At 51.6% G+C, this 18,511-nt stretch overlaps 1 protein-coding gene across 5 annotated transcripts in view; it reads right to left on the reverse strand.

Moving 5' to 3' along the window:
- Nucleotides 1-16,934, reverse strand: part of EPB41L4B (erythrocyte membrane protein band 4.1 like 4B) — a 122,128-nt gene extending 105,194 nt beyond the window's left edge. For all 5 annotated transcript variants that reach the window (XM_028108774.2, XM_088018738.1, XM_088018737.1 and 2 more), the window contains exon 1: nt 16,617-16,934. In XM_028108774.2, coding sequence (XP_027964575.1) covers nt 16,617-16,934 — 318 coding nt within the window. The remainder of the gene's footprint in view (nt 1-16,616) is intronic.
- Nucleotides 16,935-18,511: the final 1,577 nt, after the last annotated feature.

An 18,511-nucleotide genomic window follows, 5' to 3' on the forward strand; every position in this document is an offset into this window, starting at 1 on the left:
CTGTTCTGATCTCATTACCTTCAAGAAACGTATGACCAGGGGCGCCTGGGTGGCTCAGTTGGTTAAGCGACGGCCTTCGGCTTAGGTCATGATCCTGGAGTCCCGGGATCGAGTCCCGCATCGGGCTTCCTGCTCAGCAGTGAGTCTGCTTCTCCCTCGGACCCTCCCTCCTCTCATGCTCTCTCTCAAATAAATAAATAAAATCTTAAAAAGAAAAAAAAAAAGAAAGGTATAACCAGAAACTGAAAATTAGGGGGGAAAAAAAAAGATGAAGAGCCTGGATGCTGGAGCCAGACTTCCTGGGTGTAACACATTCTAGTGGCAAGAACCTAGAGATGGTATTTGACTGTTTTGCACCTGGTTCCTTGTCTGCATAATAGGGCAACAGTCACCCTGTACATTTTTTATGAGTACAAAAAGCCAAGAATTAACCAAGTAAGTATACAGGAAGCATTCAGAACTATATCTAACATACAGTAGGCACTAGTTTTATAAGAAATCTTTTAGGTGGGATCCCTTTTACTTTTTAGTTCTTGAGACTCAGTCCTCAACATTTCAGTGATCCTGGAATACCAGCTGGCTTCCAATGTCAGATACACAATCCTTAGACTCTACCTCTGACATTTGTGAAAAATCTCTAACAAAACTGACCCACTCCGATTAAACCAAGAACTTTAACTGTAGAATCCATCTTGGCAATTCTGTTCTGCAGTCTCCTGAGAGGTACTTCTCATGGTTTCTGCTCCTGGAGCTGCATCATATGTTAACCTAATGCTGTAGATTAATTCTCTCCTGATGTTGCATTTTTGCCCTTCAATTTCTACTTCACACGTTGAGTTTAATCTCTCAAGGTCAAGGTCAACAGCAGGCAGCGCAGACACCAGCAGGACAATGAAGAAGCCAAGAGCACTTATGTGCTGTGTGTGCTCTTGCATGTTGCTTAAGCTCTCTGTGCCTCCATCTCCTCATCTGCATAATGAGGACGCTCATAGGAAGCATCTAGCTAATACAGTTGTGAGGAGTCAATGAGTTAAGCCATGTAAAGTGCTTCCATTAATGTTAATGGTCAATGTTCTCTGGAAAAATTAAGCTAAGTGAAAGAAGCCAGACACAAGAGGCCAAATATTCTGTACGATTCTGTTTATATGAAATATCCACAGCTGGCAAATCCACAGCGACAGAAAACTGATTAGGGGTTGCCAGGGGCTGGGAGGAGGGGAGAATGGAGAATGACTGCCTCACGGGTACACGGTTTCCTTGTGAGGTCACGACAATGTTCTGGACCTAGGCAATGATGATGGGAACATAACACCGTGAGTGTACTAAACGTCACTAATGATCAATTTTTTATGTGTATTTTACCAAAAGAAAATCATTTGCCAAAAAAAAAAAAAAGTCAATAATGTTTCCTATTACTCGAACTACTACATGGACAACTACTATAGTAGGAAACGTACCGGTTCCCCTGCAAGGCAGAAGTGGCCCCTGGGCTCCCAGGCAGGAGAGGCAAGACTCTGTAGGAGGGGGGAGGGTGTTTGAGACAAGGCTCACAGACATGGTAGCCTCTGAGATGCGCCCTGAGAGACAGCCAGACCCTTCTGAGGCAAGAACCGGCCAGTAAGACGGGAAAGAGCACAGCAGAGGCGAGCAGGTGAGAAGTCAAGCATGGGGAGTGGAGGCGGGGGCTGCCAGAGGACCAGCAGGGTGGCAGCCGGGGTGGGGGCGGGCAGACCTGCAGGAAAGTGGACGTGGAGCCTGAGAAGGATTTTAGGTCTGGTTCTGAGTCTACCAGTTGTGGGATGGGCAAAAATCCTCCTGCTGAGCTTCCTGTAAAGGTAGAATGATGGGCGTTCTACATCATTCCCATCATTGTCTCACAAAGGTGCTATCGGGATTAAATATGGCACCAAACCTAAAACACTACACAAACGTAAGGGGTGTGATGCCGTGGAACGCTGGTTCTCAAACTTGGCTGCACAACAGAATTCCCTCAGGAGTCTAAAAAAACCCTGTAATGACCGGGTCTCTGTTGGTAGTGCCCCAGCAAAGCCAGGGGGCAAAGCAATGATGTGCTGAAGGCTGGAACACAATACAAAGCAGATCCCCAGGGTGCAGATGATGGAAGAGGCCTGAAACCCTGGGGTGGGAGGGCGGAGCAGTCGTGAAACCTTGAGGTTGTTCACAGGCTGACCCTGCGCTACCACGGCAAGACTAAAAGTGTTCATTCTCCTTTTTATGAGAGATGGCAGGTGTGCAATGTACCCCCACGGAGCTTCTAAGAAGGGCCCACATTTTTAACCCCTTCATATTCCCCATACTGGGCCTCGAGCACACTAGATGATCTCCATTTTGTGTTGCTGTTTTTCACAAGGAAGCGAAATAAATGAAATCACACAGGTCTTGTCAGTCAACACACTGTAGCTCTCTGGACAACTCACATATGTGGAAGAGCTCATTCCCTGAAGTGAGTTAATAAGATAAATGGCGTGTCCCCAGCAAGTACACACCGTTCTGTTTCTTTTAAAAGACAGTGCGTGGGTTTTGCATTTTTCTTCAGGGGTCTCAGAGGAATGATCCACCACAGCTTTTGGAACAAAGCTACAGACTTTTGGACTTCAAAGCAAAATAAATCCCACAGAGGACACCGACGACGTATCCTGAACAAACACTTCCCACCTTGGACTCCCTGCTCTCCCAGTACAATATCCCGCCACCCGGACCTCCCTGTCTCAGCTTCCACCCCCAAGAGTCCCGGGGGACCTGCCACTGCCAGCTTGCATGCATGAATGGGGGCTGGTTGCAAGCCAGCCTGAGCCCCTCCCTGGACTCTGACCGGCCACCCTCACTGCCACCCTCGAAGCACTGTGTCACTCAGCACACACTGCATCCGACTGAGTAGGTGGCTTGGACCTCGGGTCTCAGGCCCCGGCTAACAGGAGCAATAAAAGGGCTGTGACCAGTGAAACGCCGTGTCACAGGCCGCCAGAATGCTCTGCAGGTTAATAACTAACCCTCATAAGCCTTTTACAGTTTACTGGGTCTTTCCTGGATGAAGCCCATGTCCATTTCATGGCCAGGCCACATGGCAGGCAGTGGTTCTCCCCGAGCCCGGCTTTCAGAAGAGGTAGGGGAGTCTCAGTGAGGCAAAGGGGGGCCACGGAGCAGCCAGGAGGGCTGCGTGTAGGCAGCGGCTCTTATTACACACTAATTACTGCTCATTTGCCACAGGTGAGCAGTACCTGGCCTCACGGCTGCACAGAACCACTGAGAGTGTTCCAACGCAGACAGGAAAGATCCGCCATCCCAGGATGAGGCCCTGGGCCATGAGGCCTCCAGGGGCTCCGTTAGGGGTATAACCCAGTGGTTCCCCCTGCCCTACCATCTGCCCCGTCTCCCCTCTCTCTGAAGAGTTCGTTGATTCTGCTCCCTAAAGTGTCTGCTGGCATCTCCAGCCAGGAGACATGGAAAGGGCTCACTGGGGGCCTCCCAGAAAATGGAAAGGAACCCAAATAGGAGTGAGCTAGAGAAAGAAAGAATCCAAGGTCAAGGGAGACATTCAAAACCAAAGTCAAGGAGAGGCGCCTGGGTGGCTCAGTCGGTTAAAGCATCCCCCGACTCTGGATTTTGGCTTAGGTCATGATCTCAGGGTCACGAAACTGAGCCCTACATCGGGGCTCCAAGCTGGGCATGGAGGCTGCTTAGGATTCTCTCTCTCCCTCTCCTCTGCCCCTCCCCCCACTTTCTCCTTCTCTCTCTCTAAAAAAGAAAAGCCAAGGAGCTAATGAAGAAAGAGGAGTTAGACACAGAAGAAAAAGAAAAGACATTCTTTCATCAAATCTACTGAAAACTTTCCAGAGATGAGGAATTTGGACCTTTTCAAAGAAGCAACATCCGATGAAAAATAGAGGATGCGTGGGCTCACTGGCAGGGCTTGAGCAAGGAGCAGGAATCTTGAATGGATTATTTCAAGCCTCAGTGCTGATGTGGCCAGCAGGAAGGCTGTTCTCCCATTTGTCTTCAGAGCCCAACTTTCTTTCTGAGATTTTCTGGTTGCCCATTTCTCCCACTCAGTCCCCCTACCTTAGACCTTCCTTTGAGCTTATTTAAAATTCTCTATGGCACTCTTCACACCAGGTGTAGTAACTTGTCTCCACCCAAGCTTCCTGAGGGCAAGGAACCTGTCTTATTGCTCTGTGTGCCCGGAGTCAGATGCTTCAAATAATGCCAGTTCCCTGTACCGAGGGCACCTCAGGGTAAACAAATGTTGAGGATGCCAGCAACAAAATCCCGAAAGTGAGAAACTACTATAGGACAAATCAGCAAATAAATAACCCCAAAAAGGTGAGAGGGGAAAACTCTAGATTAAGAGCTTTAAATTGTTGGGTAGGGAAAATGGGGAGATGTCGGTCAAAGAACACAAACTTTCAGTGAAAGGGTGAACAAGTTTTGGGGGTCTCATATACAGCAATGGTGACTTTAGTTAATTATAATGTACAATATACTTGAAATTTGCTAAAACAGTGGATCTCAGAAATTTACTAAGATACACACCACTGTAACTGGTGAGGCAACAAACATGTTCATTACCTTGATGCATAGGAACAGTTTTTACAATTTATATACCTCTATCAAATCACCAAGCTTTACACTCCAAATGTATATGATTTTTATTTGTCAATTATACCTCAATAAGCTAGGGAAAAGTATTTTGAAAAAAATTTTTATAAAGCTTTAGATAAAATATAAACCAAATGCAATGAATGTTTGTTTTGCTCACAAACCAAACAGGAAAATCTGAACACTGACTAAATATCTTCTGATACCAAACATTTTTTTAGGTGTTTTACTAGTATAGTGGATCTATTTATAAAAATATAGCCCTTGTCTTTTAGAGATGTGCACTGAAGTACAAGTTTGAAATTACATGTTTGGAGTTTGTTTTAAAATCATTGGGAAAGGGGGAGCCTGGGTGGCTCAGTCGGGTAAGCATCTGCCTTGGCTCAGGTCATGATCCCAGAGTCCTGGGGTCAAGCCCCCACATTGGGCTCCCTGCTCAGTGGGGAGACTGCTTCTCCCTCACCCTTTGCCGCTCCCCCTGCTTGTGCTCTCTGTTAAATAAAATTTTTCAAAAAAGAAATCGTTGGGAAGGGACGGGGTGAGGATACAGATGGAACGAGTGGCTATATTGACAGGTGATGAAGCTTGATGATGGGTACTTGGGGTTCATTATGTTCATTATGTGGTACGTACACTGGATTCTCTCCTCTTTTGAATATGCTTAGAAATTTCAATAGTAAAAACTGAAAAAAAAAGTAGGCAGAATTGAAGTGAAATCTATAGATCCTACAGTTCCTCACCAAAAACCATGAGCGGCAACTGACTCCAAAATTCATGCACAGCAAAACTGAAGTCAAAACATTAATCCCCAGTTAGTAAGGAAAGGCCTGCATGGGAGACTTAGACAGAAGTGTTCTCTCTTGTTCCATGAGGTTACCTGAGAAGAAGAAGGCACACTGGGGACAATCTCATAAAGACTAGCAGGGAAAGAACTGAACACAACAGGAAAAACAGGACAACTAAAAAATAGGCAAAAATCACAGAATGAAGCCTTCCAGGAGGAAATACGGTTATGGTTCATAAACATATGTAGAGACACTCAACCTCATCACCAACTGAAGAGTGAAGACCACAATGAGTTTCCATGAACTTCCACTAGACTGGTAAAACCAAAAAAGCTGCACAACGCCAAGTGTGGAAGAATGGATTCACAGACGCTTTTATATGCTGCTGGGACTCTGGGAAAACAATTTCGCATGATCTTACAGGGACCTGCCCACCGCCCTCCCAGCCAGTCCACTCCTGAGTGCATACCCAGGAGAGAGGCTTGCTTGCATATATACACCAGGAGACTCATTCCAGGAGGTTCAAAGCAGCATTTTCCCCTAACAACCCCAAACCGGAAACATCCCAAATGTCCACCAGCAAAGGATAAATTTCAGTAGATTTGTGCAATGGAATACTACAGAGCAACAACATCAATATGGACAAATCTCATGAACACGGTATTGAAAAAATCCACTTATATAAAGTTTACAAACACACAAAACTAACAATATATCATTTGGATAAACATACAGATGCCATAAACCTATAACATAGAAAAGGAAAGGATGAGAGACATATTTCAGGAGGGCAGAAGGGCGGGAAGTGTGGTCAGGAGAAGCATCGGGGGCTTTAACAGCATTGCTGATGTCTTTGTATTTTTTGACTTGTTTTTAAAGATTTTATTTACTTATTTGAGAGAGTGAGAGAGAGCGCATGAGCAGGGGGAGGAGCAGAGGGAGAGAGGGAGAAGTAGACTCCCCGCTGAGCGGGGGCGGGGGGGGGCTGCTCGATCCCAGGACCCTGGGATCATGATCTGAGCCGAAGGCAGACGCTTAACCAAGCATCCCGATGTCTTTGTTTTTAAGCTCGGTGGTGGGTACATAGATGTTCATGGTATGATTTTTCTTTAAACTATTCATGGTACACTCTTTTGTATTTATATTTTCAGTACCAAAAAATTTAAAGACTGAGGACCTGCCCACACGGAGCAACTCAGACAAAAGTGTAAGGGGGAAAACTAAAAGCAGAGAACCCGGGAGGGATGACCAGCATGAAGCAGAAGAGTTTCAGGGGAGAGGTGCCAGATGCCAAGAATAAAACCACGAAGGGAGGGCTGGGGACATCCGAGCCGCCAATGGCAGTGACACTAACGAACAGGCAGGACTGAGTTAGGAAGGCCTGGACCTGCACAAAAATCCATAACGAAATGCGGGGTATGCATGCACTGGACTAGTACGCAGCCTGAAAAAGGACGGGCATTCTGATGCACCCCACACTATGGATGAACCCTGAAGATACTACGCCGTGAGAGGAGTCAGACACAAAAGGATAAATACTGCACGATTCCACTTATGTAAGACAACTGGAGTAGTCAAATTCGTAGAGACAGGAGGTAGAAGCGTGGTTGCCAGGGGCTGCGGGGAGGCGGGCACGGAGAATCACAGAATCACTGTTTAATGGGTACAGAGTTTCAGTGTGGAAAGGTGAAAACAACCTGGAGACAGACAGTGGTGATAACCGCACAGCTATGTGAATGCGCTCCATGCCACTGAGCTGTCTACCCAAAAATGGTTAAAATGATAAGTTTTATGTTACTGACTTTATCACAATTAAAGAAAAAAACAACCCGCAATTCAAAGTGGTTGCAGCCTAGCAAGCCTGGAGGTAGGCTAAAGGAGAAGCACTATCACGCCTACCTCAACCCACCTGCTCAGAGGTCAGGTACGACACAGACAACAAAATCGAAAAGAAACAGGTGTGGAGGCCACACGACAGGGCTGAGGGACGCCGCGCTGCAGGCCCCTGCGGAACCAGGCGGTCCACGTCCCCCCAGCTGGGCTGGCAGCAGGGACAGTCCTACTTTTGCGACCGAGTTCCGTGCTGGGAAACAAGGAAGCTCCAGATGACCCCACAGGTGGCACAGGACCCTGGGGATCGCATCTTCCAGTCCTTAGCTTCAACAAGGAAATGCTGGGCACTCAGCCAGCTATGACTTTAGGGGAAAGAACCGGAGAAATGAGAGACAGAACGAGTGGCAAAGAGGTTCAGGAATGACAGGGGGTTTTATTGCATGAAATTCTGACCTGTCAAATCACAAAGGAGTTCCCAGGAGCACACATTTCAAACAGGGAGGCTGAGTGTGCCCAGCATGGGCTGGAGGAAGAGCACTGGAAAATGAGTCAGAAAACCTAGATTCAATTGTGACCCTACCACACTTATTACCTGAGTGGCCCAAGGCCACAAGCTCCCTGAGACCACGTGTAAACGGGGTAATAATACCTTCTCGCACGGTAGCAATTAGAGGAAGTGACACAGATTCTGCAAGCCTAGGGGGTAGGGTTGCCCAACAGAGAAGAGACCAGGTGCTTTGCATATCAACCACCAACCCCAAGACAGGTACAGACAGGTATTACTCACGTCAAGCACATGCACACACACATACAGAGATTGTGGGGTGAATTTAATCTAGAATAATCACAGAAAAGGACACCAAACGGATGAGGGGTTTGTCACGAAGGCTTGGATGGGAGAAAAAAAAAAAAACTCTACACCATGTTTATGCACATGTATACGAAAGTACAAAGACTGACGGGAGCCAGTTGCTATGCAGCAGGATGGGAATATGTAAAATGCTTTTCTGTGTGAGAAGTTTAGTGTTGTTCTATTAAGCACTTTTTGAAAATGTAGCCTACTTCTGACCTCAGTGTTGAAAAATTATGGCCATCAAACCAGAATGCACTCTGGGCGAAACTGTATTCCATGAGTGTGACTGAAAGATGTAACTCTGGGGGCACCTGGCTGGCTCAGTCGGAAGAGTGTGCGACTCTTGGTCTCTGAGTCGTGAGTTTAAGCACCACATTGGGGGTAGAGATTACTTAAATAAATAAATATTTTAAAAAATAAAATAAAGACGTAAATCTGATTTCTGGAAATCCCAACTGGCTTGCAAAGGAGGCTCAGAGGTCCCCATCCACCTCAGGACCCAGAAACAGTCTCAGAACCCACTCCCCCTCCCCCCCAACCAATGCCCAGTCCTGCTGTCAGAGAGACTTTCCAGACCACAAATCTCTCCTGACAGTCTGAGCTTATAGCTGGAGTCTACCTTTACTAGCTATGTGACATGGGCAAGTGTTTTAACCTGTCTACTGAGCCCTGATTCTTCCCTCTACAAGTCAGGGTTAACAGCAATAACACCATCAAAGTTTTTGTGAGAATTCAACCAGCCAATTCCTTAAGGACTTAGCACAGACCAGGCACACAGCAAATGCTCAGTAAGACTTCAGCTCTGATTAGCTCAAGGCACACACTCGTGCCTTAAAGGTTCATCGCTTGCTTCTTTAAGATTTAGGGACACAGCCAGAGCTCATAATCCGCCACTAGTCCAAGGAGCCCAGAGCCCAGGAAATGGGGTTTTCTGGCTCCGACCTCCATGCATTTGCACCTGCTGTTTCCTCTGCCCTGACACCTTCTGACCAAACCTACAGCTGAACTCCTGTGCATCCTCTGGGACAACCTGATGTCACTTTGGGCATCCAACCATCACCAACTCCACTCCACAGTTCAGCTGCTCTCCCTGTTCAGCTGCTCCCCCTGTTCAGCTGTTCCCAGGAGCACACGTATTTACCGGTTTTCCCCTTTGATATTACAATGATCTCATCCCTCGTGGAGCCCTCCCCAACGCTCAATGCGGTATAAGTGCTCAATAAGCCCTTGCTGGCTGAAGACAACACACTACAGGTAAACAAAAACATTTTGGAAAACAATTAATAATAAACCAGATTTAAAATCAAGTGGGACTAGTGAGATAAATCCAGCTCTAGAGAGAAGCCCAAGAGGCTGCAGAAGGAGACTGGGGGGATCAGGGCAGAGGGGGCACACCTGGGAGGCTGCAAGGCTCCCACCCATCTCTGCCAGAGCATGTGCATCCCTGGCAGGTGAGGGAGCAGAAACCACCCCAAAGCAGGTGTTCAGAACACAAGCCCCCAGATGTGAGAGAATTCTGTGGTCACATCAGCAGGGCCTTAAACCTGCCAGAAAGCAAAGATGATGGGGGGGAGAGGCTCCAAGGATGAGGAGTTTGCTTCTCACTCAGGCAGGGGCAGTGTAGGTGGACAGCTCGGATGGCAACCAGCATGGGGGGCTTCCACCCCAGCCAAGGGTCCCTGGGAAGGTAAGGGGGGTGGCCAAGGGCCTCCACCCCCAAGAGACACAAACTCAAGGTCTGTGATCCCTATTCAACTGTCCTGAAGCGGTTGGAGAGACTTTCAATCAACCCATGCAAATTCATCATTTTGAGTACATATTTATAACTAAATACAAAAAGAAAAAACTGCAGATGGATATACATCACAATCTTAACAGTGGTTATCTCTGATGAAATTTTAGATGTTTCCACTTCTCTGGCTTCTCTATATTTATTTTCTAGTTTTTCTGCTTTAAGCACGTTCTAATATGAAATGCAAGTAGGGGCCGAAGGCACATACCAACCTGAAAAAAAAAAAAGCCCAGCAAGATGAATGAGCAGTGGACCCTGCCTGCAGGCACCTGCCATGGGCCAGAGAAGGAAACCTAGGGGCCCACAGAACCAGGTGCCTGCTGAAGGGAACACTCCAGACAGAGTGGAGGCAGGGGTGGAGGCCATGTGGAGGCAGAGTGGAAGAGGCTGGGTGCAGGGACTCAGGCAGGGCACCAGGATGAACACCTCTTTTGAGGACAAATTGTGGGTGGAGGATTTCTGCAGTTACTGAGTGGATTTTTTTTTCCTAAGTCCCTATGCAAGAATTTAAGGGAAAGTACCCCCCCCCAACACACACACACATACGCTGACCTTTTGCTATTTCAAAATTAAACAGACCTGTGCCTTCATCCCCAGCGGTGCACTAGGGACAGAATTCAATGAGATTATGCACGTGAAAGTGCTTAGCAAGTTAATATTTGTTCGGTCCTAGACCAGTGTAGGGTCATGTTACTGGCACGGGGAACGCTGACAGACACCCCCCTCCCCCATATTAACACTGACAATCCAGCAAATGTGAAACCACGGTGTGATAGCGGTCACGCCTGTATCCCATTTGGGAAGGATGTTCACCATTCACCCCTCTTCCTCCCCAACTCCCCCTGCTCCCACTAGCCTTCCTTTAAAACAAAGCTATTTTTTTTTTAAGATTTTATTTATTTATTTGACAGAGGGAGTGAGAGCACAAGTAGGCAGAGCGGCAGCCAGAGGGAGAGGGAGAAGCAGGCTCTCCGCTGAGCCAGGAGCCCGATGCAGGGCTCGATCCCCGGACCCTGGGATCATGACCTGAGCTGAAGGCAGACGCTTACGAACTGAGCCACCCAGGCGCCCCAAAACAAAGCTATTTTTAAAAATACACAAACTCGGGCACCTGGGTGGCTCAGTTGGTTAAGCGACTGCCTTCGGCTCAGGTCATGATCCTGGAGTCCTGGGATCGAGTCCCGCATCGGGCTCCCTGCTCAGCAGGGAGTCTGCTTCTCCCTCTGACCCTCCCCCCTCTCATGCTCTATCTCATTCTCTCTCTCAAATAAATAAATAAATAAATCTTAAAAAAAAAAAAAAATACACAAACTCACGACCCAGGTAGGGGTCCGGGGTTCCCCATGGCGTCACTCATGGGCTGGGATTGGGTGGAGGTGGGGTCAGCACTGGAGGGCCACCTTGAGCCAATACCTTCCCTCAGGGCCAGGAAAAAGCCAGCCATCCAGAGGCCCAGGTTGAGGCAAGGTATCCGCGCAGACCCTTGGAAGAGGGTGGAAATGAGGAGCTGCCTTCCTCTGTTTTCTGGGGTGTCTTCTATGGTCCCCCATTTCTTCCTACACCTGAGGGTGAAGACCTCCCCGCCTCCACACTAGACCCCACGAGGCCTCTGCCTTCCCCTCCCCCCATACACTCTACTCACTCCCCCTGCCAACTGCTCTGGCCCTCTTCCCGCTCCTCCAGGCCAGGCCCTCGTCAGCCCTCACCTGGGCCACGGCAGCAGCACAACTGCCCCAGCCTCACTCCGCCATGACAGAAATGGGCTCCCTATAGCTCAGGGGTGACACTGCTAACCCCCGGCTCATAGAGGACCACTGCGCTCCCCTGCCTACAGCAGTTTTTAACGCCCAACATGGTTGTCCTCCGCTCGCAGTTCCACAGCCGGTGCTTTTCACAGGGTGGGTGAAGGGACCCCGTTCACCAGAATCACCCGGGATACTTGCTAGAAGGCCAGCTTCCTGAACCACTCAATCAGAAATTCTGGGGGTGGACCCTGGGAATTTTAACTGGAGAGAAAAAAAAAAAAGTCCCAGACGCACTCTGTGGAGTACACTGAAGTTAGAGAGCCATTTTACTGGAGTTTCCCATTGTTCAGGAAAATGTGCCCTACTACCAACGGCCAGGAACATACCCATCCCCTTTCCACCATGCTGTGTCAGGACTAGAGGGGCGGTCTTTCTACCACTGATCCTACACTCACCTCCAAAGGCTAGGCACTCGGGGTTCCCAGAGTAACCCATTCCAATTCTTCATTGAATGACTAAAGTGAAGTCACTCTCCATGCACAGGCCTCAGTTTCCCGTATATACAAAGGATAGGGTATGTGCTGTCTAGGGTCACTTTCAACTCCAAAATAAGGTATATGATCTTTATGTTCTATCATGTGCGTTCCTCTGTATCAGAGATTCTAGTTCTAAAACTCTAAGAACTTGCATTTGAGGTGGGGGGTCGGGGGGTGGGGGTATCCTTTCCTTACCTAAAGTGAAACAGGGCGCCTGGGTGGCTCAGTCTGTTAAGGCTCTGCCTTCCGCTGAGGTCACGATGTCAGGTCCTGGGATTGGCCCCACATCTGGCTCCCTGCTCATCGAGGAGCCTGCATCTCCCTCTGCCCGCCTCCCCCATGTCCACTCTCTTTCTCTCAAATAAATAAATAAATAAAATCCTAAAAAAAAAAATTAAAGTGAAACTTTCAAAAAGCATCTCATACCCCATACAACTTCCGATTTCCACAAAAAGAGATGTTTGGCCTTCCTGCCACAGTTTTTTTTTGTTTTTTTTTTTTTTAGTTTTTAACATCCATTACTAGACATGCTTCCAAACCCTTTCCGTAGGCCAGAGAGGTGTGAGAAGTGGGTACGATTACAACCTACCAGCAACCCTTCAGTGGCCTGCCGTGTACTGAAACTTTGTAGACTGTTGGTCACATAATCCTCCCAACAAATGCTCCCATTTGAAAGACCAGAAGATCAATGCGCAGAGAGCCTGAGCTGCCCAAGGCTGCACAGCCAGCCTGCAAGACTCAAGCACGGCCCTTCTGAAGCTCTCCCTGCTTGCACGGGAGCACAGTGAGTCAGTGCTGAATTCCAGATCCAGGGAAAGCGACTGCGCCAATGGCACTACTCCAGGCCCACAGGCCGTGCCCTCCAAGGCATGGCGGGAGTGCTACCCAGCCAGTCACACACACACACCCTCACAGCTTTCTGCACCGAGCTGCTGGAAGACTGTGCATGCAGGGGAGGGGGAGACGGGGCTGAGCAACAGCCACACGAGCAAAAGCGATGCCAGGGATTTAGTCAACAGAGAGCTAATATGAGTCAACAGCGGGTGCCACTGCCAAGCACTCTAATGGGATCTTCAGCGGCATTAATAGAAGGAAAGTGTCTCGGGTAGGCCAAGTGAGTCCCGCCCCGCCCAGACCAGAGCACACCTGAGGGCTGGGCAGGGCCAGGCTGCTCTAAGGAGAGCCAGGCAGCACCTTCCAAAGCAAGGCCAGGTTTTCTGACAAGGAGCAGCTCCCCATGCCTCTCTGGTCTGTAGGGTGAGCCAGGGATTCCCCTGGAAGCCGGGTTTGTACAGCAAGTCCATTTTAGACTGCATGTTATAGAGGGATTTTTTAAAAGACCCTTTGTTCCCATTCTATCAAAGGTTGAGGAACCATGGCAAAGGTTACAAACAGGCAGGCATGCTAGGGGATGCAGCCCACCAGCAGACAAGGGGGCTCCAGGCCCTGTCAGAGGACTGCTGAAGACCATTACAGGTGCTTCTTCCTTTATTATGTATATAAAACCACGGGCCATGGCTTAGCCCAGGAGTGGACTTGACACAGTAAGTATTCTAAAAATGCACAAGGAACATGGATTTGAGATCCTACCACCTCAAGTGTCAGAGTGTCCAGGAAGCGCCCAGAACCCACCCATCCACCGGCACCCTGTCTGGGTGAGCCCCCCTCACATCACTTAGCACTGCTTAGAATAAAACGCCGTGCTTCTACCTGTGTTTCCCAGGAGCCTCCGGGCCACCTCTCGTCCACCTTTGTGTGCACAGCACGGTGCGTGGCACACTCGAGACGCCCGATAAATGCTGACCGCAGACAGAGGCGCCCCGGCATGGTCACACCGAAAGTGCTGCTGTGGCCTAGTCCATTTCTGACCCTGTGATCTGAAACCAGATCCAGGCTAATCAAATGGCTTAAGGCAATGCATCACCACCGTGAGGATGCAGAGCAGAGGAATTCTTGAAGCTAACACCACCAGAGGGTTTTAATTACAAAGGAGCCATAGTTAGCCTGGCAAGTGCACGGGGTGCCTGTGCAAGTGACAGGGGACAGAAAATCCAGCTTAGGGGTATGGCAGCCAAAGGTAAATCCTATCTGTGTGGCAGGCAGCAATGCAACACCAGAGCCCAGGAAGTGGTAAAAATCCAGGAAAGCAGAAGAGAACCCAGATAAGTGCGGCTAACTGCCCAATGGGATAGCATAAAAAGTGAGCCGGGGGAAAGGCGCCTTGGGAAGGAGCGTGCGTGCTACAAATTCATGTACAAATTCACTGGGAGCTGGCCGCCTGGCGCTAACCTCGTACTCCGAGAATTAATTACAGGAACTAAAACTGATCTGGGAAGACTAGCAGAGGAGACTGTGTGACGCAGCTCTGATAGCTAATAAATCTTTAAATCGATGAGCCGTGCTCACTGGTGATTTTTCTCGATCATTCTTCCCTGAGGGCTCACATGACAAAAGCCTGCATTTTGTCTTTGGACAGGGTGGCTATACATATGCGTGTGTCTGTATAAATAAAATTTGGGGTTCGCTCTATCACAACGTAAAGCATCAAGAAATCTGCCATCATTAAGAAAACCCGGGGGGAAAAGAAAACACCCAGGGAAATCTTTTGTCAAGCAACCTTTTGTATCGATGTAAAATATCCCCCTCCCCCACGCTCGGTGAGGGCTCCACCAGCCAGCAGAAGTCAGCATTCCAGCCCCATCCCAACCCGTCCGTTGGTATACCTGTCTGGGTTTATCCACCACGCATGCACTTGACTCAGTTTGCGTTTTTCATCTGAGAAACACCACTTAAGCCTGTCGCACAAACCTGACAGAAGCAACACATTTTATAAACGAATCATCCCTGGGGAACAGACAAGAAAATCCTCAAAGAGCACCATCAAAGTTCTCAGGGAGAGCATTCCTCTCCCTGATCCGAGATGCAAAATACGCCACATCCTCTCCACACACCAGCTGCCCACCTCTCCAATCCTCCTGGCTCTTGGGGCCTCCCCTCCCAGCTGAAGAGGAGCTGGAGAGCCTCAGTGGTGGGGAGGAGTAACATTTTAATGCTATTTTAAAGACAACAGATCTAAGCACAGGAACGTTGGCTCCTTTTCCGTGAATAGAAAGGCCCCAAAAGGGTATTATCATAACAAAATGATACTCTATGGAGAGCACTAGGAGGCACAAAAATAAAACTGCCATAAATTGAAACTGTTAAAATTAAACCTAAGGCAGCATTAAAGTCCAGGCCAAGCAGGCTCTGATTTTCCCATTTAAAAGCCTTACAGGTTCCTAGTTCCCTCGCCAAGTCTAAAGAATTTCCCCCACCCGGGAAGGCCTACATGTTTCCTTTGGAAGTCTAGGTATGTTCTTTTTTTTTTTCCGCGTGAAACCCTCGTAATGATCTGTGACATTCGTCTAAAAGCTTGATCGGCGCTGTGTCCTCAGTCACACCCAAAGATTCCCAAAGGCACCGTCTGCCGCAGCGCCGGGTGCCCAGTAGGCGCCCATTAATGTGCGGATTTGATTTGATCACATCTGGCCCCTTCGGGCTAGAAAGCTGGACGCCCTGGCGGGGCCAACAGCCCAGCCTAGCTCACTGCCGGAGGGGGGCGGGGTGCAACCACCTGTGGGCGGGTGGCCCCGCAGCCGGCGCCGCCGCCCGGGGGTCCCTTGGCCGCCGCATGCACGTTGCCCCAGGTTGGGGGCGGGGAGGGGGGGGAGTCCGGCGCACTAGGCCCAGTGGGCGCCCCAGGGCCGACTCCCAGCGCCCCAGCAAAGGTCTCTGCCGGTGCAAAGTTGGCCAGGTCCAAGAGAGTCGATTCTAGAGTTAGCTCCCAAGTCACCCAAACCCTTGGGAGGCTGAGAGCTGTAGGGGCTCCTTGGGATGAGAAAGGGGCGGGGGCAGGCATCAAGGAGGTCGGGAGAGAAATGGTCCCCAGATTCCCTCCCAAACTTGGGGCACCTGCTGGGCAGCAGGCCAGGGGGCTTCTCCTCCCCGCCATCTCGACAAGGCCTGGTGGCGACTTTGTGGGGGCAAGCAAGCCACATTGGGGCAGCCCCGCATTGCTTTGAGATTTTCTAACCAATAGCCCAGCATCAAGAAGGCCCCTGCTGGAACCTGGGGGGCGGAAGGGGAACACCGGTCACTCGCGCCAGGGGGCGGGGACTCGGGAAGAGGGGACTGGGTGAGCAGGGGAGGGAGTAAGGCCCGAGGGACGAGGTGGGAGCCGGAGAAGGCGCGACGCAGCAGCGCAATGTCCCAAAAAGGGGGGCACGGGGCCACAGAAAGGGTTCCAGAAGAGACCGGGACGGAGTGGCCCGAGAAGGAAGCAGGGATAGGGAGTGCTCGCAGGAGAAGGAAGAAGGGATCCCCGAAGAGGTACAAGAGGGGCGCCCAGAGAGGAACACTGGAGGAGGGGAGCTGTCCCAAGGGGTGCCAGTGCCACGGACCGGCCCCGTCACTCACCGGCAGGTCCACGCTCACTTCGGTCCCGTCGAGCAGGAAGACGCGGCAGGACAGGGTGGCCTTGGCAGCGCCGGCGGCGGAGATGTGCACGGCCGCGCCGCCCGTGAGCAGGGGCCCGCCCCCGGCCGGGAACACGCTGCCCCCCGGCGCGGCGGGCAGCGTCGAGGAGGAGGAGGCGGCGGCGGCGACGGCGGCCGGGCCCCCCCGCGGCCCCCCGTCACGCTCGTCCCCCAGCCCGGCGGCCCCGCGCCCCGCCGCGCCCCGCGCGTAGCGCTGCATGGAGCGGCGGCCAAAGGTCCGGCGCAGGAACCGCAGCATCCTGGCTGGGGGCGCCCCCTGCCTCCGCCCCCTGCGCCGCCGCCGCCGCCGCCGCCGCGCCTCCGCCCGGGAGCGCCCCGCGACGCCGTCAGTGCCCGCGGCCGCCTGCGCCGCCTCCCAACGCCTGCGGCCCGGGGCTCGCTCCCGCCGAGGCCGAGGCCGCGCTCCGGCTGCCTGCGGGGCGCGCCGGCCCGGCCAGCGCCGGTCGCGAGCGGCCGCAGGCGGAAAGGCGCGCTCGGGGCGGCCCCAGGGCCGTCCCGCCGCCGCCGCCGCCGCCGCCGCCGCCGCCGCCGCCGCCGCCGCCGCCGCCGCCGCCGCCGCCGCGCGCTCTCCCGGGCGGGCGGCCTGAGCTTGCCGCTGAGGGGCCGCTCCCGACGGCCGGCCGCGGGCGGCCCCGGAGCTGCGGGGGGGGCGCGGGCTGCGGGCTGCTCCCGCGCCGCGCGCCGGCCGAGGGCCAGCCGAGCAGGGCGCCTGCGTGTTCCCGGCGCGCTCGCTCCCACTCGCCGCGCCGCGCCGCGCCGGGGGCCGGAGGAGGCCCCGCCGAGCGCCGGCTCCCGAGGCGCCTTTTCCTGCGCCCGCAGCCCCCGCCTCCCACCTGGGAGGCTGCACCTCCAGCCGCCGCCACCGCCGCCGGGACTGCAGCACGCCCTCCTCCCTCGGGGCTGCGCCGGGTAATTGCAAACCGGGGCTGTGCTGCCCCCTGCCGGCCCGAGCGCCCCCTGCTGCTGTAGGTGTGCTCACGTGTGTACACGTAGGTGAGCACACACGTGTTTCCGGCGCCCCGAGCCCCGAGCCCTGCAGCCGACCCAGAGTCTCCCCCTGCCTAGTGACGAAAGCGGGGCTGCCAGCCCTGCGGGAAGCCTTGTCCCGGAGGCCAGAGAGGGAGGGAGAGAATAGCGTTCAGTGAAGGCCCTAATGGGCCCTCAGTTTCCCCTTTTGGAAAAGGAGAGAGGACCACTAGATGATCAACAACGTCCCTGATAAATTTTCTGTCCGTTTAAGATCTCAGAGCTGGAAGGGCCCTTTTAGCCATTCCAGTCCAATGGACTCGTTCCAAACAAAGAAATTGAGATCGGGCAAGGAGGGGGGAGTACTTTGCCAACCTACTCTGCAGGGGGAAAAAAAATAAATAAATAACACCTTTCCTCAAGAAGCTTGTGTCCAGTATTGAGGCAGAGGGCTGGACAAATAATTAGCTGTAACTGGAAAGTCTGGTAAAGGTCGGAGGCAAAGAGAAGTGCTTATAAACAATGCCCCTCAGGTATAGGAGTTCAAGCCCTGCTTCAGGGAGAAGTGGGTCTCCAGTGTTGCTGGAAGGAATGTTGGGGAAGACCAGGTTGAAAGGAGGGCAGGCCTCTCCAGAACAATAACACTGTTATTGTGTGTGTGTGTGTGTGTGTGTGTGTGTGTGTGTGTGCCTGACATTGTGCTCAGTAAGCCCTTTGCATTCATCATCCCACTTAATCCTCCGAATAACCTGGTTCTACAGCTGGTCTTAGCCCCATTGTACAGAGAAGGGAATTGAAGCTTAGAGCGCTTAAGAGACTTGGTCCAGATTTCAGCGGTTAACAGGGGCT

This window comes from Eumetopias jubatus, unplaced genomic scaffold (assembly GCF_037043125.1).
Source record: "Eumetopias jubatus isolate StellerSeaLion01/CBP00866 unplaced genomic scaffold, mEumJub1_p1.0 scaffold_15, whole genome shotgun sequence".
Classification (NCBI taxonomy): Eukaryota; Metazoa; Chordata; class Mammalia; order Carnivora; family Otariidae; genus Eumetopias; species Eumetopias jubatus.